Source organism: Electrona antarctica (genome assembly GCF_951216825.1).
Source record: "Electrona antarctica genome assembly, contig: scaffold_86, whole genome shotgun sequence".
Taxonomy (NCBI): Eukaryota; Metazoa; Chordata; class Actinopteri; order Myctophiformes; family Myctophidae; genus Electrona; species Electrona antarctica.
Window position 1 is genome coordinate 543,536 of NW_027637549.1, and position 23,297 is coordinate 566,832.

Consider the following 23,297-nt stretch of genomic DNA (forward strand, 5'->3'; position numbering starts at 1 on the left):
ATGAGACACAGACTGGTTTCTGAACTGCCCACAGCCCTCCTATGATACACAGACTGGTTTCTGAACTGCCCACAGCCCTCCTATGAGACACAGACTGGTTTCTGAACTGCCCACAGCCCTCCTATGAGACACAGACCAAGTAGAAAATAATTGCGCCATTTTTTCATGATTATTAGTGAGGACCTATTATATGAAGATAGGTTGAAAAGTGGTGAAGTGGTCCTTTAATCCTTTAAAACGATACTGACTCTGTAATGAAGTTACTATCAAAACCTTAATGACAAATATATATCGATATATACAGTTTATACAACCATCTGGTCAACGACTTCTCGGAAAACACATTTTCACAAAATATCTAAGAAAAAAAAATCTTAAGAGAAAAGTATCTAAGAAAAAAGCTAGACTAAAATGTTAGGAAGGGACTAGTGGACAAGAGATCCAGTATAAGTCATTTTACACTTAGTTGCATGCTGAAAATAGCAGATATACAAGCTCTGAGCTTGTATATCTGCTATTTTCAGCAAGTGTAAAATCCCACGCTGAAAGTGTAAAATCCCATCTAAGAAAAGATGTAGAAAAAAATCCCTTAAAAAATAAGTATTTTATGAAGTGACGTCGGTCACACGATTTAATGTATGGGCTGTCAATCAGATAGGACTTTTCTGATTGGATGTATGGGCTGTCAATCAGATAGGACTTTTCTGATTGGATGTATGGGCTGTCAATCAGGCCAGGCGTTCCCGCATCATTTCCTGGTATCATGATGATGTCACGGCTTGTCACGCCCCATACCCTCACTTAGGACAGTGGTTCTCAACCGGTGGTCCGGGGACCCCCAGGGGTCCCTTAGGTGGTTCCAGGTGGTCCCCATGCAGCTAAATGATGGAGAGTTGGAAACCAACTGGACCCTTATTAGATCTTTAACTCTTTTTTTTTTGTAATAATATTTTTTTATCCCACGATTTTGTAACCATTTTTCACCCCCGTGTCAATTATCTAATGTGATCCTGGGCTCTACACACCCTCCGCCAACCTGGGGAGAGCAACTGGGGGTCTCAGGAAGACTCAGGGGGTCTCAGGAGGTCTCAGGGGGTCTGAGGAAGACTCAGGAGGTCTCAGGAAAACTCAGGGGGTCTCGGGGGGTCTCAGGAGGTCTCGGGGGGTCTCAGGGGGTCTCAGGGGGTCTCAGGAGGTCTCACGGGGTCTCAGGAAGACTCAGGAGGTCTCAGGAAGACTCAGGGGGTCTCAGGGGGTCTTGGGGGGTCTCAGGGGGTCTCAGGAGGTCTCGGGGGTCTCAGGGGGTCTCAGGAGGTCTCAGGAAGACTCAGGGGGTCTCAGGAGGTCTCAGGAAGACTCAGAGGGTCTCAGGAGGTCTCAGGGGGTCTCAGGTGGTCTCAGGAGGTCTCGGGGGGTCTCAGGGGGTCTCAGGAGGTCTCAGGGGGTCTCAGGAGGTCTCAGGGGTCTCGGGGGGTCTCGGGGGGTCTCGGGAGGTCTCGGGGGGTCTCGGGGGGTCTCGGGGGTCTCAGGGGGTCTCGGGGGGTCTCGGGGGGTCTCGGGGGGTCTCAGGGGGTCTCAAGAGGTCTCAGGAGGTCTCGGGGGGTCTCGGGGGGTCTCAGTAAACTGGACTGTTGCGGATCCCACAGCAGAGGACCATGGTGAAGATCATCTCAAAGATCTGAGTGGAGGAGAGAAGATTATAATCTACTGTACCTCTACTGTACATCACATCAATGGTGTGTGTGTGTGTGTGTGTGTGTGTGTGTGTGTGTGTGTGTGTGTGTGTGTGTGTGTGTGTGTGTGTGTGTGTGTGTGTGTGTGTGTGTGTGTGTGTGTGTGTGAATGGAATGCACAATCTATGTGAATGTGTGTGAATGTGTGTGTGTGAATGGGTGAATGTAATGCAAAATCTATGTAAAGGTGTGTGTGTGTGTGTGTGTGTGTGTGTGTGTGTGTGTGTGTGTGTGTGTGTGTGTGTGTGTGTGTGTGTGTGTGTGTGTGTGTGTGTGTGAATGGAATGCACAATACTTGCGCAAGCTAGAGCTTTTGTATGCGTATGGCCGAGGATTAAAGGTAATGTCTCTATGTATACATGTATAAATCTGGATTAAAGGTAATGTCTCTATGTATACATGTATAAATCTGGATTAAAGGTAATGTCTCTATGTATACATGTATAAATCTGGATTAAAGGTAATGTCTCTATGTATACATGTATAAATCTGGATTAAAGGTAATGTCTCTATGTATACATGTATAAATCTGGATTAAAGGTAATGTCTCTATGTATACATGTATAAATCTGGATTAAAGGTAATGTCTCTATGTATACATGTATAAATCTGGATTAAAGGTAATGTATCTATGTATACATGTATAAATCTGGATTAAAGGTAATGTCTCTATGTATACATGTATAAATCTGGATTAAAGGTAATGTCTCTATGTATACATGTATAAATCTGGATTAAAGGTAATGTCTCTATGTATACATGTATAAATCTGGATTAAAGGTAATGTCTCTATGTATACATGTATAAATCTGGATTAAAGGTAATGTCTCTATGTATACATGTATAAATCTGGATTAAAGGTAATGTCTCTATGTATACATGTATAAATCTGGATTAAAGGTAATGTCTCTATGTATACATGTATAAATCTGGATTAAAGGTAATGTCTCTATGTATACATGTATAAATCTGGATTAAAGGTAATGTCTCTATGTATACATGTATAAATCTGGATTAAAGGTAATGTCTCTATGTATAAATCTGAAACATATCTTTATTACGTCGAAAGCCAGTTATAACCCGCCATTGATCTTAACCCATTTAGACCTGGGAACGATTCTACAAATGTCTTCTAAATCCTGACAGTTTTCTGTCAGTCGTTTTCAAACCTTTTCATGTCAAGGACCCCCAAGATTATATGTAATTGGCCGCCGACCTAACCTGACTCCGCCAGATGGGGCAGCAGAGAGTACACTGGGTTCCCCCCTCCTGCTCCCATCTGGGAACTCTCAAGCAGACTTGATGCCCGGCCACAAAACGGCCTGGCCAATCAGAATCTGCTGCTAGAAGCTGCTAGAAGCTGCTGCTGATTGGCCAGGCCGTTTTGTGGCAGATCTACAAGCTATGAGCTTGTAGATCTGCTATTTTTCAATAGCTAAAGTATAACATAATGCTTAAAACACCAAAAAGGGTTCCCGACCAGAATGGGCTAATTACGTCACACTCAAAATCATATATATACCACGAGCATACGTATAAAAAGCCCACCCGACCACAGGATAGTACTTTTCAACGTACATACATGTATACATATACATATACATACCCTATACATATACATACGTTACCTGTGATTACGTCACCATTGACGACCAGTTATAACACTCATTCATTCCAATGTTTTACAGAGAGGCGTACAGAAACCCTATGATAGAGTCATGGAGAGCTTTTACTGGTCAGGCGCCAAAACACGCTATTAAAGAGTTCTGTAGAAGTTGCCCGGAATGCCAAACTCACCGCCCCGCGCCCGACATGCAAACTCACCGCCCCGCGCCCGGCATGCCAACTCACCGCCCCGCGCCCGACATGCAAACTCACCGCCCCGCGCCCGGCATGCCAACTCACCGCCCCGCGCCCGGCATGCCAACTCACCGCCCCGCCCCGCGCCCGGCCCATTGATTTCTTTATGCCAGCCGACAGCAGTATAGTACTTTCAACGTACATACATGTATACAACTACACATACATGTATACAACTACACATACATACGTTACCTGTTACTCAACCAATATTGAACCATGTCGTAATTACGTCACCATTGACGGCCAGTTATAACACGACTTTAGTATTTAATTTAACCAGTTATAACCCGACTTTAGTATTTAATTTAACCAGTTATAACACGACTTTAGTATTTAATTTAACCAGTTATAACCTGACTTTAGTATTTAATTTAACCAGTTATAACCTGACTTTAGTATTTAATTTAACCAGTTATAACCTGACTTTAGTATTTAATTTAACCAGTTATAACCTGACTTTAGTATTTAATTTAACCAGTTATAACCCGACTTTAGTATTTAATTTAACCAGTTATAACACGACTTTAGTATTTAATTTAACCAGTTATAACCTGACTTTAGTATTTAATTTAACCAGTTATAACCTGACTTTAGTATTTAATTTAACCAGTTATAACCTGACGTTAGTATTTAATTTAACCAGTTATAACCTGACTTTAGTATTTAATTTAACCAGTTATAACACGACTTTAGTATTTAATTTAACCAGTTATAACCTGACTTTAGTATTTAATTTAACCAGTTATAACACAACTTTAGTATTTAATTTAACCAGTTATAACCTGACTTTACTATTTAATTTAACCAGTTATAACCTGACTTTACTATTTAATTTAACCAGTTATAACCTGACTTTAGTATTTAATTTAACCAGTTATAACCTGACGTTAGTATTTAATTTAACCAGTTATAACCTGACTTTAGTATTTAATTTAACCAGTTATAACCTGACGTTAGTATTTAATTTAACCAGTTATAACCTGACTTTAGTATTTAATTTAACCAGTTATAACCTGACGTTAGTATTTAATTTAACCAGTTATAACCTGACTTTAGTATTTAATTTAACCAGTTATAACCTGACTTTAGTATTTAATTTAACCAGTTATAACCTGACGTTAGTATTTAATTTAACCAGTTATAACCTGACTTTAGTATTTAATTTAACCAGTTATAACCTGACGTTAGTATTTAATTTAACCAGTTATAACCTGACTTTAGTATTTAATTTAACCAGTTATAACCTGACTTTAGTATTTAATTTAACCAGTTATAACCTGACTTTACTATTTAATTTAACCAGTTATAACCTGACTTTAGTATTTAATTTAACCAGTTATAACCTGACTTTAGTATTTAATTTAACCAGTTATAACCTGACTTTACTATTTAATTTAACCAGTTATAACCTGACTTTAGTATTTAATTTAACCAGTTATAACCTGACTTTAGTATTTAATTTAACCAGTTATAACCTGACTTTACTATTTAATTTAACCAGTTATAACCTGACTTTAGTATTTAATTTAACCAGTTATAACCTGACTTTAGTATTTAATTTAACCAGTTATAACCCGACTTTAGTATTTAATTTAACCAGTTATAACACGACTTTAGTATTTAATTTAACCAGTTATAACCTGACTTTAGTATTTAATTTAACCAGTTATAACCTGACTTTAGTATTTAATTTAACCAGTTATAACCTGACTTTAGTATTTAATTTAACCAGTTATAACCCGACTTTAGTATTTAATTTAACCAGTTATAACACGACTTTAGTATTTAATTTAACCAGTTATAACCTGACTTTAGTATTTAATTTAACCAGTTATAACCTGACTTTAGTATTTAATTTAACCAGTTATAACCTGACTTTAGTATTTAATTTAACCAGTTATAACACGACTTTAGTATTTAATTTCCATGTTTTACAGAGAGGCTGAGATTTGACAGGTCGTAGCGCTCGACAGAGTGCAGTTCTAGTTATTTTATGCATTTCTGCTGTCATAGTTCATGTTATTTTATGCATTTCTGCTGTCATAGTTCATGTTATTTTATGCATTTCTGCTGTCATAGTTCATGTTATTTTATGCATTTCTGCTGTCATAGTTCATGTTATTTTATGCATTTCTGCTGTCATAGTTCATGTTATTTTATGCATTTCTGCTGTCATAGTTCATGTTATTTTATGCATTTCTGCTGTCATAGTTCATGTTATTTTATGCATTTCTGCTGTCATAGTTCATGTTATTTTATGCATTTCTGCTGTCATAGTTCATGTTATTTTATGCATTTCTGCTGTCATAGTTCATGTTATTTTATGCATTTCTGCTGTCATAATTCATGTTATTTTATGCATGTCTGCTGTCATAATTCATGTTATTTTATGCATTTCTGCTGTCATAATTCATGTTATTTTATGCATTTCTGCTGTCATAGTTCATGTTATTTTATGCATTTCTGCTGTCATAATTCATGTTATTTTATGCATTTCTGCTGTCATAATTCATGTTATTTTTGAAGCTGCAGTTGGAAAAACAGCCATGTTGAATCATAACAGTTATATGAACATAATACAGAAACATGTTGAATCATAACAGTCATATGAACATAATACAGAAACATGTTGAATCATAACAGTCATATGAACATAATACAGAAACATGTTGAATCATAACAGTCATATGAACATAATACAGAAACATGTTGAATCATAACCTCAAAGAATTAGTCTCCCTGAAACCCTCGACCCGCACCCTCCGCTCATCAAATACATACTGCCTCAACCCCGTCACGGCCAACCTGCGCACCATGGGTGACAGGGCCTTCTGCACAGCTGCCCCTGAACTATGGAATGCTCTCCCCCCACACTTGAGAGTGCCACAGTCAATCGACTGCTTCAAGAGAGGACTAAAGACCTACCTTTTTAATAAGGCCTTCCCCCAAACCCACTGATTTTATTCTCTGACCTCGTGTTCATTAACTGTTGTTTTTTTGTTTCCTGCTTTTAATCATGTAATGTTCTTTTTTTTCTGCTTTTACCTATTGTTTCATATATTTTGCCTACTGTAGCACTTTGAGATTCTGAGGAATGTAAAGTGCATTATAAATAAAATCCATTATTATTATTATTATTATAACAGTCATATGAACATAATACAGGAACATGTTGAATCATAACAGTCATATGAACATAATACAGAAACATGTTGAATCATAACAGTCATATGAACATAATACAGAAACATGTTGAATCATAACAGTCATATGAACATAATACAGAAACATGTTGAATCATAACAGTCATATGAACATAATACAGAAACATGTTGAATCATAACAGTCATATGAACATAATACAGAAACATGTTGAATCATAACAGTCATATGAACATAATACTGTATTTATTATCATGTTTATCCACTTTAGGCATTTAGCAGACGCTCTTAAAGGTGTAGGTCACCCATAATGACAGCCAATCAGGTGGTGTCTTACCATAATGACAGCCAATCAGGACGTGTCTTGCCATAATGACAGCCAATCAGGTGGTGTCTTACCATAACGACAGCCAATCAGGTTGTGTCTTACCATAATGACAGCCAATCAGGTGGTGTCTTAACATAATGACAGCCAATCAGGTCGTGTCTTACCATAATGACAGCCAATCAGGTGGTGTCTTAACATAATGACAGCCAATCAGGACGTGTCTTACCATAACGACAGCCAATCAGGACGTGTCTTACCATTATGACAGCCAATCAGGTGGTGTCTTACCATAATGTCAGCCAATCAGGTCGTGTCTTACCATAATGACAGCCAATCAGGTGGTGTCTTACCATAACGACAGCCAATCAGGATGTGTCTTACCATAACGACAGCCAATCAGGACGTGTCTTACCATTATGACAGCCAATCAGGTGGTGTCTTACCATAATGACAGCCAATCAGGTCGTGTCTTACCATAATGACAGCCACCACCAGTGCTGATAGGCCGACCAGGTAGAGTTTCTCGGAGAACAGCTCGATGAGTTTCACATGACAGCTCTGAGGAAATAATATGACACAATATGAAAGAACAAAATAACTGTCAATCACAAAAGATCTGTCAATCACAAAAGATCTGTCAATCACAAAATAACTGTCAATCACAGAAGGACATATAGTTTAATTCAGTGGTTCCCAAAGTGGGGTCCGGGGACCCCCAGGGGTCCTTGGGGGAGTTCCAAGGGGTCCAGGAGTTCCAGGGGGTCCCCATGGCTAAATGATAGTTTGGAACCAAAATGGACCCTTACGGGTCTGTAACTCTGAGAGTGTACAGATGGAACCAAATGGACCCTTACGGGTCTGTAACTCTGAGAGTGTAACAAATGGAACCAAATGGACCCTTACGGGTCTGTAACTCTGAGAGTGTACAAATGGAACCAAATGGACCCTTATGGGTCTGTAACTCTGAGAGTGTAACACATGGAACCAAATGGACCCTTATGGGTCTGTAACTCTGAGAGTGTAACACATGGAACCAAATGGACCCTTATGGGTCTGTAACTCTGAGAGTGTAACACATGGAACCAAATGGACCCTTATGGGTCTGTAACTCTGAGAGTGTAACACACGGAACCAAATGGACCCTTATGGGTCTGTAACTCTGAGAGTGTAACACACGGAACCAAATGGACCCTTATGGGTCTGTAACTCTGAGAGTGTAACACACGGAACCAAATGGACCCTTATGGGTCTGTAACTCTGAGAGTGTAACACACGGAACCAAATGGACCCTTATGGGTCCATTTGTAGACTCTCAGAGTTACATTAACATAGATTTTACAATATAAATTGGGGGTCCCAGAGATGGAAATTCCATTAAATGGGGGTCCGTAGCCTAATGCATGTCAAACTGGGGGTCCTTGAAATTAAACGGGTTGAGAATCACTGCTAGAGCCGTAGAAATCTTCTTTTATGGGGGTCCCTGGCATATCTCTTCAAATGGGGGTCCCTGGCATATCTCTTCAAATGGGGGTCCCTGGCATATCTCTTCAAATGGGGGTCCCTGGCATATCTCTTCAAATGGGGGTCCCTGGCATATCTCTTCTAATGGGGGTCCCTGTCATATCTCTTCTAATGGGGGTCCCTGGCATATCTCTTCAAATGGGGGTCCGCTGGGCTGATTAGTGTGAATTTGGGGGTCCTTGACATGGACACATTTGGGAATCACTGGTTTAATTTTCTTAAGCATTCACACAGGTGATACAAAGATACAGTCTACCATTCATTGTCAATGGAAGCCCAGCGACATGAAGATGCAAAGATACAGTCTACCATTCATTGTCAATGGAAGCCCAGCGACATGAAGATGCAAAGATACAGTCTACCATTCATTGTCAATGGAAGCCCAGCGACATGAAGATGCAAAGATACAGTCTACCATTCATTGTCAATGGAAGCCCAGCGACATGAAGATGCAAAGATACAGTCTACCATTCATTGTCAATGGAAGCCCAGCGACATGAAGATACAAAGATACAGTCTACCATTCATTGTCAATGGAAGCCCAGCGACATGAAGATGCAAAGATACAGTCTACCATTCATTGTCAATGGAAGCCCAGCGACATGAAGATGCAAAGATAGTCTACCATTAATTGTCAATGGAAGCACAGCGACATGAAGATACAAAGACACAGTCTACCATTCATTGTCAATGGAAGCACAGCGACATGAAGATAATAATAATAATAATAATAATAATAATAATAATAATAATAATAATAATAATAATAATAATAATAATCACAATAATCACCCCAGTGTCGTCAGTCTTCTTTGGACACAGAGCTGCAGAGTGTTGTTTGAACAGAGGATTATCGTCTCCTTTACCACAACAGTCCAGCTGAGGAGAGAAACATATCTTATTTACCACAACAGTCCAGCTGAGGACAGAAACATATCTTAATTACCACAACAGTCCAGCTGAGGAGAGAAACATATCTTATTTACCACAACAGTCCAGCTGAGGAGAGAAACATATCTTATTTACCACAACAGTCCAGCTGAGGAGAGAAACATATCTTATTTACCACAACAGTCCAGCTGAGGAGAGAAACATATCTTATTTACCACAACAGTCCAGCTGAGGACAGAAACATATCTTATTTACCACAACAGTCCAGCTGAGGAGAGAAACATATCTTATTTACCACAACAGTCCAGCTGAGGAGAGAAACATATCTTATTTACCACAACAGTCCAGCTGAGGAGAGAAACATATCTTATTTACCACAACAGTCCAGCTGAGGACAGAAACATATCTTATTTACCACAACAGTCCAGCTGAGGAGAGAAACATATCTTATTTACCACAACAGTCCAGCTGAGGACAGAAACATATCTTATTTACCACAACAGTCCAGCTGAGGAGAGAAACATATCTTATTTACCACAACAGTCCAGCTGAGGACAGAAACATATCTTATTTACCACAACAGTCCAGCTGAGGACAGAAACATATCTTATTTACCACAACAGTCCAGCTGAGGACAGAAACATATCTTATTTACCACAACAGTCCAGCTGAGGACAGAAACATATCTTATTTACCACAACAGTCCAGCTGAGGACAGAAAACATATCTTATTTACCACAACAGTCCAGCTGAGGAGAGAAACATATCTTATTTACCACAACAGTCCAGCTGAGGACAGAAACATATCTTATTTACCACAACAGTCCAGCTGAGGAGAGAAACATATCTTATTTACCACAACAGTCCAGCTGAGGACAGAAACATATCTTATTTACCACAACAGTCCAGCTGAGGACAGAAACATATCTTATTTACCACAACAGTCCAGCTGAGGACAGAAACATATCTTATTTACCACAACAGTCCAGCTGAGGACAGAAACATATCTTATTTACCACAACAGTCCAGCTGAGGACAGAAACATATCTTATTTACCACAACAGTCCAGCTGAGGACAGAAACATATCTTATTTACCACAACAGTCTTTATTTACCACAACAGTCCAGCTGAGGACAGAAAACATATTAATCTGTTATTAATCATCTTATATTTATTATTTCTCTACTAGAAATACTAGGTATACCAGGATCTCTTCTCCACCAGGCCGTCCCTGACATTGTCAGTATATTTAGTCTTAGTCGTCATAACTCTGTTTTTATATTGTTTTTATTTCGTTTTCATCAGTGGGAAAAAAAGGTAGTCGGCCGACATTTTTCGTTGTAGTTTTAGTCAACGAAATGAACAGTGAACCTACAGGTCCTTACAGGACACTAAAGAACACCTGAAGGTCCTTACAGGACACTAAAGAACACCTGAAGGTCCTTAAAGAACACCTGAAGGTCCTTAACACTAGCATGTCTGAACTCATCTCATCTACTACTATGACTATGAAAGGTCAATATGACCGTGTTTTTCATGCGATTTGATTGGCCACTCTCTCCCCCACTCGTCTAATTCAGTATTTAAGTCTGACGTCATTTTGTAGTGCTACGTTACGTCCGGGTCCAAGTGGCACCTAACCTGACTCCGCCAGATGGGGCAGCAGAGAGTACACTCCTCCTGCTCCCATCTGGGAACTCTCAGGCAGACTTGATGCCCGGCCACAAAACGGCCTGGCCAATCAGCAGCAGCTAGAAGCTAGAAGCTGCTGCTAGAAGCTGCTAGAAGCTGCTGCTGATTGGCCAGGCCGTTTTGTGGCCGGGCATCAAGTCTGCCTGAGAGTTCCCAGATGGGAGCAGGAGGGGGGAACCCAGTGTACTCTCTGCTGCCCCATCTGGCAGAGTCAGGTTAAGTGGCACCAGCTCCCGTCCGCATCTCATTGTAAATAGAATATCTAAACGCGTGAATCTTTTTACAATGAGGTTATTTTTCAGAAAGGAAGCCATTGAGGGTTAAAATGGGTCTTAATGCTTCCAACTCGAGTAGAATTATTAATGTTTTGTACAAGTTTCCATGACAAAAAAAAAATGATGTGGAGACAATAAAGACTATTATTATCATTATTATTGAAGGTGGTAACAGTCAATTTGCTCAGTAAAATATTTCGGGGGCATATTTAGAATGTTTGCAGGCTTGAGTATGTTGAATCTAGTTTGCATTAATGAGGATTTAGTTGATACAATGAAATAAAATGGCGATAGTATTCCGTGTGGGGCAGACGGCCTGTCACAGCCAGATTTGGGAGAGCAGCGCAGCTTTGTTGTTGCGAGGAAAGCGGTAAAATGAGACTTCTAAAACGGTTAGTCCCAATACTTGATTCTGATTGGCTGGTTACCGTCACGTGACCGGTGTAAATTTCACCGATAACCCACACCTTCAATCACTTTATATCATTCGCACCTGATTCCGCATCTCTGTAGCTGTACTGGGGAAGGGGAGCGCTTGATTACCTTACAAACCCATGCCGTGCGGGCGTCTAACCACCGCCCGGCTCATATGACTGTGAATGTGTGGCTCCAGGCAGCCCCGTAAAGACATCAAGCGCTATTCTCCCGTCACATAGCCTACTTGCCGAGCAAAACAAGGAAGTGATGCGGCTCGCTCTGGTGGCGCAAAGCGTAGCTACTTTTGTGAATGTAATAGTTGTATTAGGTTAATATTGCTATATGTTTGTAACCGTTTTAGAAAAGCAATAAGCCACTCGAGGCCCCAGCTTACCGGGTATTTTACAATGGCTGGGGGGTAGAAGACCCTCCGCTCCGCGTCGGGTCTGCCTACGCCCCCAGCCATTGTAAAATACCCGGTAACCTGAGACCTCTCGTGGCTTATTGCTTAATTTCGTGGTTGTTTTCGTCTCAGATTTAGTCCGACGGAGAGTCACAGTATAACTCTATAGGGACACAAAAGTAGGACCCAGAAAGTATCTCACGTGCTCGCGCTCACGTCACAGCTAAAATACTGAATGGTCTTCACACCTCTCCCTGCAGTGCCTGCACCCGTTGACGGCTTGCCATTGTCTTCTAAATGTAGGCCTCCATTCCAACTAATTCCTCATGTGTATACACATGTAGGCTACTCACAACATGTAGACTAAATGTTGTTTTAGAGGTTATATTTGTTGCAGAAATAACAATGTCTGTTTATTTCTCCCGAAAAAGTTTGGGAGCGGAAAAAACACTGTCCGACTTTGTTTTACCTTTGGGTAAAAAAAAATGAGTTACTTTGACCAATGTATTACCAATCTTGTACACCATTGCTCACGAAAGCAACACCCTTGACCCAATTATAGCCACTGCATCTAGCTTTTAATTAAAGTTCCCCGGGCATCGTTTTGGGATATTTTGGCCGATATGGGTCTTTTTCTCAAGTCTCGAGTCAGTGTGTTGCTACTCCCGGCTCATGGCTCTTCACAGACGGCACACAGACAGCAGCCACTCCGCTGAACGTGTCAGTGTTGCTACTCCCGGCTCATGGCTCTTCACAGACGGCACAGAGACAGCCGCCACTCCGCTGAACCTGTCAGTGTTGCTGCAGTGGTGTGAACTGTGAACCGTGTGGACACTGGTGCTGCTGAGTGCTGACAGCCGACTCACAGCTTCTTCTTCTGAATTACCTTATCTTTGCCTTGAAAAAGACCGTAGGTCGTAGACTATATCCCTTTTGCGTTTTGCTGTTTTCCAAAACAAACCAGCGCGTGCTACTGTTTGCTACAAAGCGACTGGAAGGACGAGGTTTACAGACAGCCAATCTGCTGATTAAGCTACCCGATCAGCGATCACCAGGGAGCAGCGACAACACACACACACACAGTCACACACACAATAGCCTTCTATATAATGCTGCGCACATATATTATATATATTTAAAAAAAATACCCAGCAAAATTTTGGGAAGGCTAAGCCTTGCCTAGCCTTACATACCCGCCGCCTATGGTTTTGGGATATTTGATTGATTGTGCCAGCAGAGAGGTCCGCAGCAGAAGGTTTATAGCAGAGAGAGGGAGAGAGAGAGAAAAAAAGAAAGAGCCTTGCGTGCATGCAGGCAGAATTGCAGATCAGTTCCACGTTGTGTGCAGAAAAGTTTACAGACAAAGAAGGACGGACATAACTATTATCTTATGACTGACAAAACATTTAGAGGTTCGGTAAGTCTATCTGGTTGGAATGGTTTCAAACACTGTCATTTTTATTTGGAATCGCATCGGCAAGCATTCTCGCTCCATGGAAAGGAAATGTCGGTCGAGTCTAACTGAGCATTCAATAACATCCCTCATCATGGATAATAATCATTGTATTCCTATTCCTATTATCTTATCAACATAGTAAACAAATTCCAAGTTAACCAGCCAAACATAAATGATTGAATTAGTTGGAAATGGAATGCAGGCTTGGCAGTTGAAATGCAAATGACCCATTAGTTTGAACAATGCCGTCTCCAGCTGTCGGGAGGTGTGAAACTTCACTGCTTGCGGGGGAGAAAGGGGGGCGGCGGTCAAATTGACCGAAAAAGTGTAGATATAGTAGGTATAAGCATGGCTAAAATCATATTTACAAAACGTTTCAGATGGAGAAAAAAAACAGAGATGATTTGAATCGAACATTTAGAAAAAGTCATGCAAGGGGAACTTTCTCCGGACTTCATGGGCAAAGAAAATCCACTTCAAAATTTCAAAATCGGTCAGAAAGACCGCTCCGACGCGCTAGTGTTAAACAACACTAAAGAACATACCATGCTGTGGAACACCTCCAGGACCTGAAGGTCCTTGAAGAACACTAAAGAACACCTGAAGGTCCTTAAAGAACACTAAAGAACACCTGAAGGTCCTTAAAGAACACTAAAGAACATACCGTACTGTGGAACACCTCCAGGACCTGAAGGTCCTTAAAGAACACTAAAGAACACCTGAAGGTCCTTAAAGAACACTAAAGAACACCTGAAGGTCCTTAAAGAACATACCATGCTGTGGAACACCTCCAGGACCTGAAGGTCCTTAAAGAACATACCATGCTGTGGAACACCTCCAGGACCTGAAGGTCCTTAAAGAACATACCATGCTGTGGAACACCTCCAGGACCTGAAGGTCCTTAAAGAACACTAAAGAACACCTGAAGGTCCTTAAAGAACACTAAAGAACATACCGTTTGGTGGAACACCTCCAGGACCTGAAGGTCCTTAAAGAACACTAAAGAACACCTGAAGGTCCTTAACACTAGGATGTCTGAAAAAAATGCACTACTAATATGACGGCTAACGGTCAGGCTGACCGGTGTTTTTCGTGCTATTTGATTGGCCATTGTCTCCCCCACTGTCTAATGATCTTCACACCTCTCTCTGCACCCGTTGACGGCTTGCCATTGTCTTCTAAATGTTACATTCCAACGAATTCAAGGCAGCAGTTTCAACTAGACAGGACAACTCAAAGTTATTTTTTATTTCAGTTTACCAAACTATAATAATAGTGACGTGTGAGCGCTATATTGAATACCCTTGCGCAGCAAACACTGTCCGACTTTGTATTGAGCCAATACAATAGGCTACCACACGTTATTGCCAGAGCCAGGCACATTGCTCAGACGAAATACGACATTAGTTATATATTGTCATTCTATATAGAGGGGGAAACATCGATGTAATTAATATATATTTGATTGATTGTGCCAAAAAAAGGAAAGAGCTGTGCGTGCGTGCGTGAAAATCAGAAAAGTTTAGGCTACAGACAAAGGAGTTGGGAGTGGCTAGCCTTCTATATAATGCTGCGCACATATTAGCCTATATATATTTTAAAAATACCCAGCATAATTTTTGGGAAGGCTAAGCCTGGCCTAGCCTTACATACCCGCCGCCTATGATCGATGTCATTTATATATATTTGATTTATTGTGCCAGCAGAAAGGTCCGTAGCAGCAGCACGGTTTATATATACACCATAGGATAGATCAAGTCATGTGACGCATCACCGCCACAAATAGTGCTACAGCGTTATCTAAAATGCACTTCCGCATACCTCACCTTCAGTTACTTGGATATTTTCTCCCTCTCCACGAGAGAGGGAGAGAGAGAGAGGGAGAGAGAAAAAAAGAGAGCCGTGATGCGTGGAAATCAGTTCCACTGGTCGCGTGCAGAAAAGTTTACAGACGAAGGACGGACATAACTGTTCTTCTTACTGACAAAACATTTAGAAGTTCGGGACGTCTATCGGGTTGGACTGATTTCAAACACTGTCATTTTTATTTGGCATCGCGCTGATTCGCGCATCGGCGAACATTCTCGCTCCAAGGAAATGTCGGTCGGGTCAAACAGACCATGCTATAAACTTTATTATTCCAGGATAATTGATTCATTTTTATCATCGCCACCTTACATAATTATGCTATAAAGATGGCGTGTATAGTCAACATGTATTTATATCTATTGAGCTATGCGCTTGGTGGAAACAATACCACACACCATATTTATTTTTCCGTTTCGAGAAATAAAGTCAGACATCGTTATTTCTGCAAACCGCATATAACAAATATAACATCTAAAACAACATTTAGTTTATGTAAGTTTGTAATGTAAGTTTGCCTACATGTGGAAGGCTAGTTGGAATGCAAATGACACATTAGCTTGAACAATGCCCGTCTCCAGCCGGGAGGGAGGTGTGAACAGCACTGCTTGTGGGGGAGAAAGGGTGAGGGCTCTAAGAGCGGTCCCACGGACCGAAAAAGAGCAGACATTTTAGTAGAATTATGTCTAAAATCATATTTCCAAAACGTTTCAGATGAAAAAAAAAACAGAGATGGTTTGAATCGAACATTTAGAAAAAGTCATGCAAGGGGAACTTTCTCAGGACTTCATGGGCAAAGAAAATCCACTTCAAAATGTCAAAATCGGTCAGCCTGACCGCTCCGACGCGCTAGTGTTAAAGAACACTAAAGAACATACCATGCTGTGGAACACCTCCAGGACCTGAAGGTCCTTAAAGAACATAATATGCTGTGGAACACCTCCAGGACCTGAAGGTCCTTAAAGAACACTAAAGAACACCTGAAGGTCCTTGAAGAACATACCGTGCCGTGGAACACCTCCAGGACCTGAAGGTCCTTAAAGAACATACCATGCTGTGGAACACCTCCAGGACCTGAAGGTCCTTAAAGAACATACCGTACTGTGGAACACCTCCAGGACCTGAAGGTCCTTAAAGAACATACCGTACTGTGGAACACCTCCAGGACCTGAAGGTCCTTAAAGAACACTAAAGAACACCTGAAGGTCCTTAAAGAACACTAAAGAACATACCGTACTGTGGAACACCTCCAGGACCTGAAGGTCCTTAAAGAACACTAAAGAACACCTGAAGGTCCTTAAAGAACACTAAAGAACACCTGAAGGTCCTTAAAGAACACTAAAGAACACCTGAAGGTCCTTAAAGAACATACCGTACTGTGGAACACCTCCAGGACCTGAAGGTCCTTAAAGAACACTAAAGAACACCTGAAGGTCCTTAAAGAACATACCATGCTGTGGAACACCTCCAGGACCTGAAGGTCCTTAAAGAACATACCATGCTGTGGAACACCTCCAGGACCTGAAGGTCCTTAAAGAACATACCATGCTGTGGAACACCTCCAGGACCTGAAGGTCCTTAAAGAACACTAAAAAACACCTGAAGGTCCTTGAAGAACATACCATGCTGTGGAACACCTCCAGGACCTGAAGGTCCTTATAGAACATACCATGCTGTGGAACACCTCCAGGACCTGAAGGTCCTTAAAGAACATACCATGCTGTGGAACACCTCCAGGACCTGAAGGTCCTTAAAGAACATACCATGCTGTGGAACACCTCCAGGACCTGAAGGTCCTTAAAGAACATACCGTGCCGTGGAACACCTCCAGGACCTGAAGGTCCTTAAAGAACATACCATGCTGTGGAACACCTCCAGGACCTGAAGGTCCTTAAAGAACATACCGTGCCGTGGAACACCTCCAGGACCTGAAGGTCCTTAAAGAACACTAAAGAACACCTGAAGGTCCTTGAAGAACATACCGTGCCGTGGAACACCTCCAGGACCTGAAGGTCCTTAAAGAACACTAAAGAACACCTGAAGGTCCTTGAAGAACATACCGTGCCGTGGAACACCTCCAGGACCTGAAGGTCCTTAAAGAACACTAAAGAACACCTGAAGGTCCTTGAAGAACATACCGTGCCGTGGAACACCTCCAGGACCTTGCTGGCCTTCTCCTTCTTGCCAGCCGGCCCCGTTACATCCACAGCTTTGATGTAGGCCGAGTCGTAGAAGTTGATCAGCTCCTTGGAGATCTGGGGTGGGGGGGGGGGGGCGACATTTAGTTAAATCACGCAGACAGACAGCAGACACAGAACATCCACTCCACGCAGACAGACAGCAGACACAGAACATCCCGCCTCCCGACCCAAACACTGATGAAACTTGTTGTTTGATCAAACATAATGTGCCACGAAAAACACATCTCCCTCCCTGTCAGTGAGTGAAGCTCAGTGCCAGTAATAAAACACATCTCCCTCCCTGTCAGTGAGTGAAGCTCAGTGCCAAAACACATCTCCCTCCCTGTCAGTGAGTGAAGCTCAGTGCCAGTAAAAACACATCTCCCTCCCCGTCAGTGAGTGAAGCTCAGTGCCAGTAATAAAACACATCTCCCTCCCTGTCAGTGAGTGAAGCTCAGTGCCAGTAATGAAAAACACATCTCCCTCCCTGTCAGTGAGTGAAGCTCAGTGCCAGTAATGAAAAACACATCTCCCTCCCTGTCAGTGAGTGAAGCTCAGTGCCAGTAATGAAAAACACATCTCCCTCCCTGTCAGTGAGTGAAGCTCAGTGCCAAAACACATCTCCCTCCCTGTCAGTGAGTGAAGCTCAGTGCCAGTAAAAACACATCTCCCTCCCTGTCAGTGAGTGAAGCTCAGTGCCAGTAATGAAAAACACATCTCCCTCCCTGTCAGTGAGTGAAGCTCAGTGCCAGTAAAAACACATCTCCCTCCCTGTCAGTGAGTGAAGCTCAGTGCCAGTAAAAACACATCTCCCTCCCTGTCAGTGAGTGAAGCTCAGTGCCAGTAATGCCTGATTTATTCTTCGTCGTACAACGTGTTCCGTGCTGAAAATAGCTGATCTACAAGCTTCACAACGCGCCGCCCATGCGGCGCGTTGTGAAGCTTAACATGAACATGAATACAGTTAATATACGGTAATATACAGGTGTGATGGTACAGGTGTGATGGTACAACCCACCGTGTCTCGGTTCATGAAGCCCCAGATCCCGGCTGCCACCTCACACGCAAACAGAAGCACCAGGAAGAAGAAGAACTGGAAACAGAAACAACAACATGTCGGAGAACTGTTAACCCATTTAGATTCTACAAATACCTTCTGAATCCTGACAGTTTTCTGAAAAACCCCCATGTTTCTGTCAGTGGTTCTCAAACATTTTCATGTCAAGGACCCCCAAGATTATTATGTAATTGGCCGCCGACCCTCATCTGAAAATATGTTGTTCCAGGGACCCCCCCCCCCCCAAGGAGCAAAGATTTGAGTTAAAAACGTTCACTCTGAGAGAATATATATTCGAAGATTTGCGCCAACGCACGCACGCACGCACGCACGCACGCACACACCAGCTGTACATCTTGCCTGGTGACACCGACTGTGATCTGAGCCACCCAGGAGTCCCAGTGCATGCTGGGAACTGCAGTCATCTCCATGTCAGCATGGAGATGACTGCAGTTCCCAGCATGCACTGGGACTCCTGGGTGGTGCACGTACACACACACACGCACGCACGTGCGCACACGCGCACACACACACGCACACGCACACACACACACAGAGCTCCTACCGTTCCCAGAAGGCATTGCGACTCCTGGATGGCGCCGTAACATCCCAGGAAACCAACGAACATCATGACCGCGCCAACTGCTATGAGGATGTACACACCTGGGCGAGAGACATTCACTTTACATTAGAGAGAGAGAGGCCCACTGCTATGAGGATGTACACACCTGGGCGAGAGACATTCACTTTACATTAGAGAGAGAGAGGCCCACTGCTATGAGGATATACACACCTGGGCGAGAGACATTCACTTTACATTAGAGAGAGAGAGGCCCACTGCTATGAGGATGTACACACCTGGGCGAGAGACATTCACTTTACATTACAGAGAGAGAGGCCCACTGCTATGAGGATGTACACACCTGGGCGAGAGACATTCACTTTATATTACAGAGAGAGAGGCCCACTGCTATGAGGATGTACACACCTGGGCGAGAGACATTCACTTTACATTAGAGAGAGAGGCCCACTGCTATGAGGATGTACACACCTGGGCGAGAGACATTCACTTTACATTACAGAGAGAGAGGCCCACTGCTATGAGGATGTACACACCTGGGCGAGAGACATTCACTTTACATTAGAGAGAGAGAGGCCCACTGCTATGAGGATGTACACACCTGGGCGAGAGACATTCACTTTACATTAGAGAGAGAGAGGCCAACTGCTATGAGGATGTACACACCTGGGCGAGAGACATTCACTTTACATTAGAGAGAGAGAGAGAGGCCCACTGCTATGAGGATGTACACACCTGGGCGAGAGACATTCACTTTACATTAGAGAGAGAGAGGCCCACTGCTATGAGGATGTACACACCTGGGCGAGAGACATTCACTTTACATTACAGAGAGAGAGGCCCACTGCTATGAGGATGTACACACCTGGGCGAGAGACATTCACTTTACATTAGAGAGAGAGAGGCCCACTGCTATGAGGATGTACACACCTGGGCGAGAGACATTCACTTTACATTAGAGAGAGAGAGGCCCACTGCTATGAGGATGTACACACCTGGGCGAGAGACATTCACTTTACATTAGAGAGAGAGAGGCCCACTGCTATGAGGATGTACACACCTGGGCGAGAGACATTCACTTTACATTAGAGAGAGAGAGAGGCCCACTGCTATGAGGATGTACACACCTGGGCGAGAGACATTCACTTTACATTACAGAGAGAGAGGCCCACTGCTATGAGGATGTACACACCTGGGCGAGAGACATTCACTTTACATTAGAGAGAGAGAGGCCCACTGCTATGAGGATGTACACACCTGGGCGAGAGACATTCACTTTACATTAGAGAGAGAGAGAGGCCCACTGCTATGAGGATGTACACACCTGGGCGAGAGACATTCACTTTACATTAGAGACAGAGAGAGAGGCCCACTGCTATGAGGATGTACACACCTGGGCGAGAGACATTCACTTTACATTAGAGAGAGAGAGGCCCACTGCTATGAGGATGTACACACCTGGGCGAGAGACATTCACTATACATTAGAGAGAGAGAGAGAGGCCCACTGCTATGAGGATGTACACACCTGGGCGAGAGACATTCACTTTACATTAACCATGAGAGAGAGAGAGAGAGAGAGAGAGAGAGAGAGAGCGAGAGAGCGAGAGAGAGAGAGAGAGAGAGAGAGAGAGAGAGAGAGAGAGAGAGGCCCACTGCTATCAGGATGTACACACCTGGGCGAGAGACATTCACTTTACATTAGAGAGAGAGAGAGAGAGAGAGAGAGAGAGAGAGAGAGAGAGAGAGAGAGAGAGAGAGAGAGAGAGAGAGAGAGAGAGAGAGAGAGAGAGAGAGAGAGAGACAGAGAGAGACAGAGAGAGAGACAGACAGAGAGCTGTCAGTGTGTGGAACCACCACCAGGGGGCAGTGTAAGCACATGTGATAGACCTCATCTGTAAGGATGACATTTTAATCAGGAATGATTTTAATAACTCTAATCGGTTTAATAACCCTATAGGCTACTGTACACAGATTAATATATTATGTTTAATAACCCTATAGGTTACTGTACACAGATTACTACATTATGTTTAATAACCCTATAGGTTACTGTACACAGATGAATACATTATGTTTAATAACCCTATAGGTTACTGTACACAGATTAATACATTATGTTTAATAACCCTATAGGTTACTGTACACAGATTACTACATTATGTTTAATAACCCTATAGGTTACTGTACACAGATTAATACATTATGTTTAATAACCCTATAGGTTACTGTACACAGATTAATATATTATGTTTAATAACCCTATAGGTTACTGTACACAGATTACTACATTATGTTTAATAACCCTATAGGTTACTGTCCACAGATTACTACATTATGTTTAATAACCCTATAGGTTACTGTACACAGATTAATACATTATGTTTAATAACCCTATAGGTTACTGTACACAGATTACTACATTATGTTTAATAACCCTATAGGTTACTGTACACAGATTACTACATTATGTTTAATAACCCTATAGGTTACTGTCCACAGATTACTACATTATGTTTAATAACCCTATAGGTTACTGTACACAGATTACTACATTATGTTTAATAACCCTATAGGTTACTGTACACAGATTAATACATTATGTTTAATAACCCTATAGGTTACTGTACACAGATTACTACATTATGTTTAATAACCCTATAGGTTACTGTACACAGATTAATACATTATGTTTAATAACCCTATAGGTTACTGTACACAGATTACTACATTATGTTTAATAACCCTATAGGTTACTGTACACAGATTACTACATTATGTTTAATAACCCTATAGGTTACTGTACACAGATTAATACATTATGTTTAATAACCCTATAGGTTACTGTACACAGATTAATATATTATGTTTAATAACCCTATAGGTTACTGTACACAGATTACTACATTATGTTTAATAACCCTATAGGTTACTGTCCACAGATTACTACATTATGTTTAATAACCCTATAGGTTACTGTACACAGATTAATACATTATGTTTAATAACCCTATAGGTTACTGTCCACAGATTACTACATTATGTTTAATAACCCTATAGGTTACTGTACACAGATTAATATATTATGTTTAATAACCCTATAGGTTACTGTACACAGATTACTACATTATGTTTAATAACCCTATAGGTTACAGTACACAGATTACTACATTATGTTTAATAACCCTATAGGTTACTGTACACAGATTAATACATTATGTTTAATAACCCTATAGGTTACTGTACACAGATTACTACATTATGTTTAATAACCCTATAGGTTACTGTCCACAGATTACTACATTATGTTTAATAACCCTATAGGTTACTGTACACAGATTACTACATTATGTTTAATAACCCTATAGGTTACTGTCCACAGATTACTACATTATGTTTAATAACCCTATAGGTTACTGTACACAGATTACTACATTATGTTTAATAACCCTATAGGTTACTGTACACAGATTAATACATTATGTTTAATAACCCTATAGGTTACTGTACACAGATTACTACATTATGTTTAATAACCCTATAGGTTACTGTACACAGATTACTACATTATGTTTAATAACCCTATAGGTTACTGTACACAGATTACTACATTATGTTTAATAACCCTATAGGTTACTGTACACAGATTAATATATTATGTTTAATAACCCTATAGGTTACTGTACACAGATTACTACATTATGTTTAATAACCCTATAGGTTACTGTACACAGATTACTACATTATGTTTAATAACCCTATAGGTTACTGTACACAGATTAATACATTATGTTTAATAACCATATAGGCTACTGTACACATATTACTACATTATGTTTAATAACCCTATAGGTTACTGTCCACTGGATTAAT

General features: G+C 41.5%; 1 protein-coding gene across 1 annotated transcript in view; it reads right to left on the reverse strand.

The window, feature by feature from the left end:
• Window positions 1-1,554: 1,554 nt before the first annotated feature.
• Window positions 1,555-23,297, reverse strand: part of cd81b (CD81 molecule b) — a 36,146-nt gene continuing 14,403 nt past the window's right edge. The window contains exons 3-8 of the mRNA XM_079531699.1: window positions 19,411-19,508; window positions 18,807-18,881; window positions 17,747-17,863; window positions 9,400-9,486; window positions 7,561-7,644; window positions 1,555-1,678 (exon numbers count right to left, since the gene is read on the reverse strand). Coding sequence (XP_079387825.1) covers window positions 1,616-1,678; window positions 7,561-7,644; window positions 9,400-9,486; window positions 17,747-17,863; window positions 18,807-18,881; window positions 19,411-19,508 — 524 coding nt within the window. The 3' untranslated portion in view covers window positions 1,555-1,615. The remainder of the gene's footprint in view (window positions 1,679-7,560; window positions 7,645-9,399; window positions 9,487-17,746; window positions 17,864-18,806; window positions 18,882-19,410; window positions 19,509-23,297) is intronic.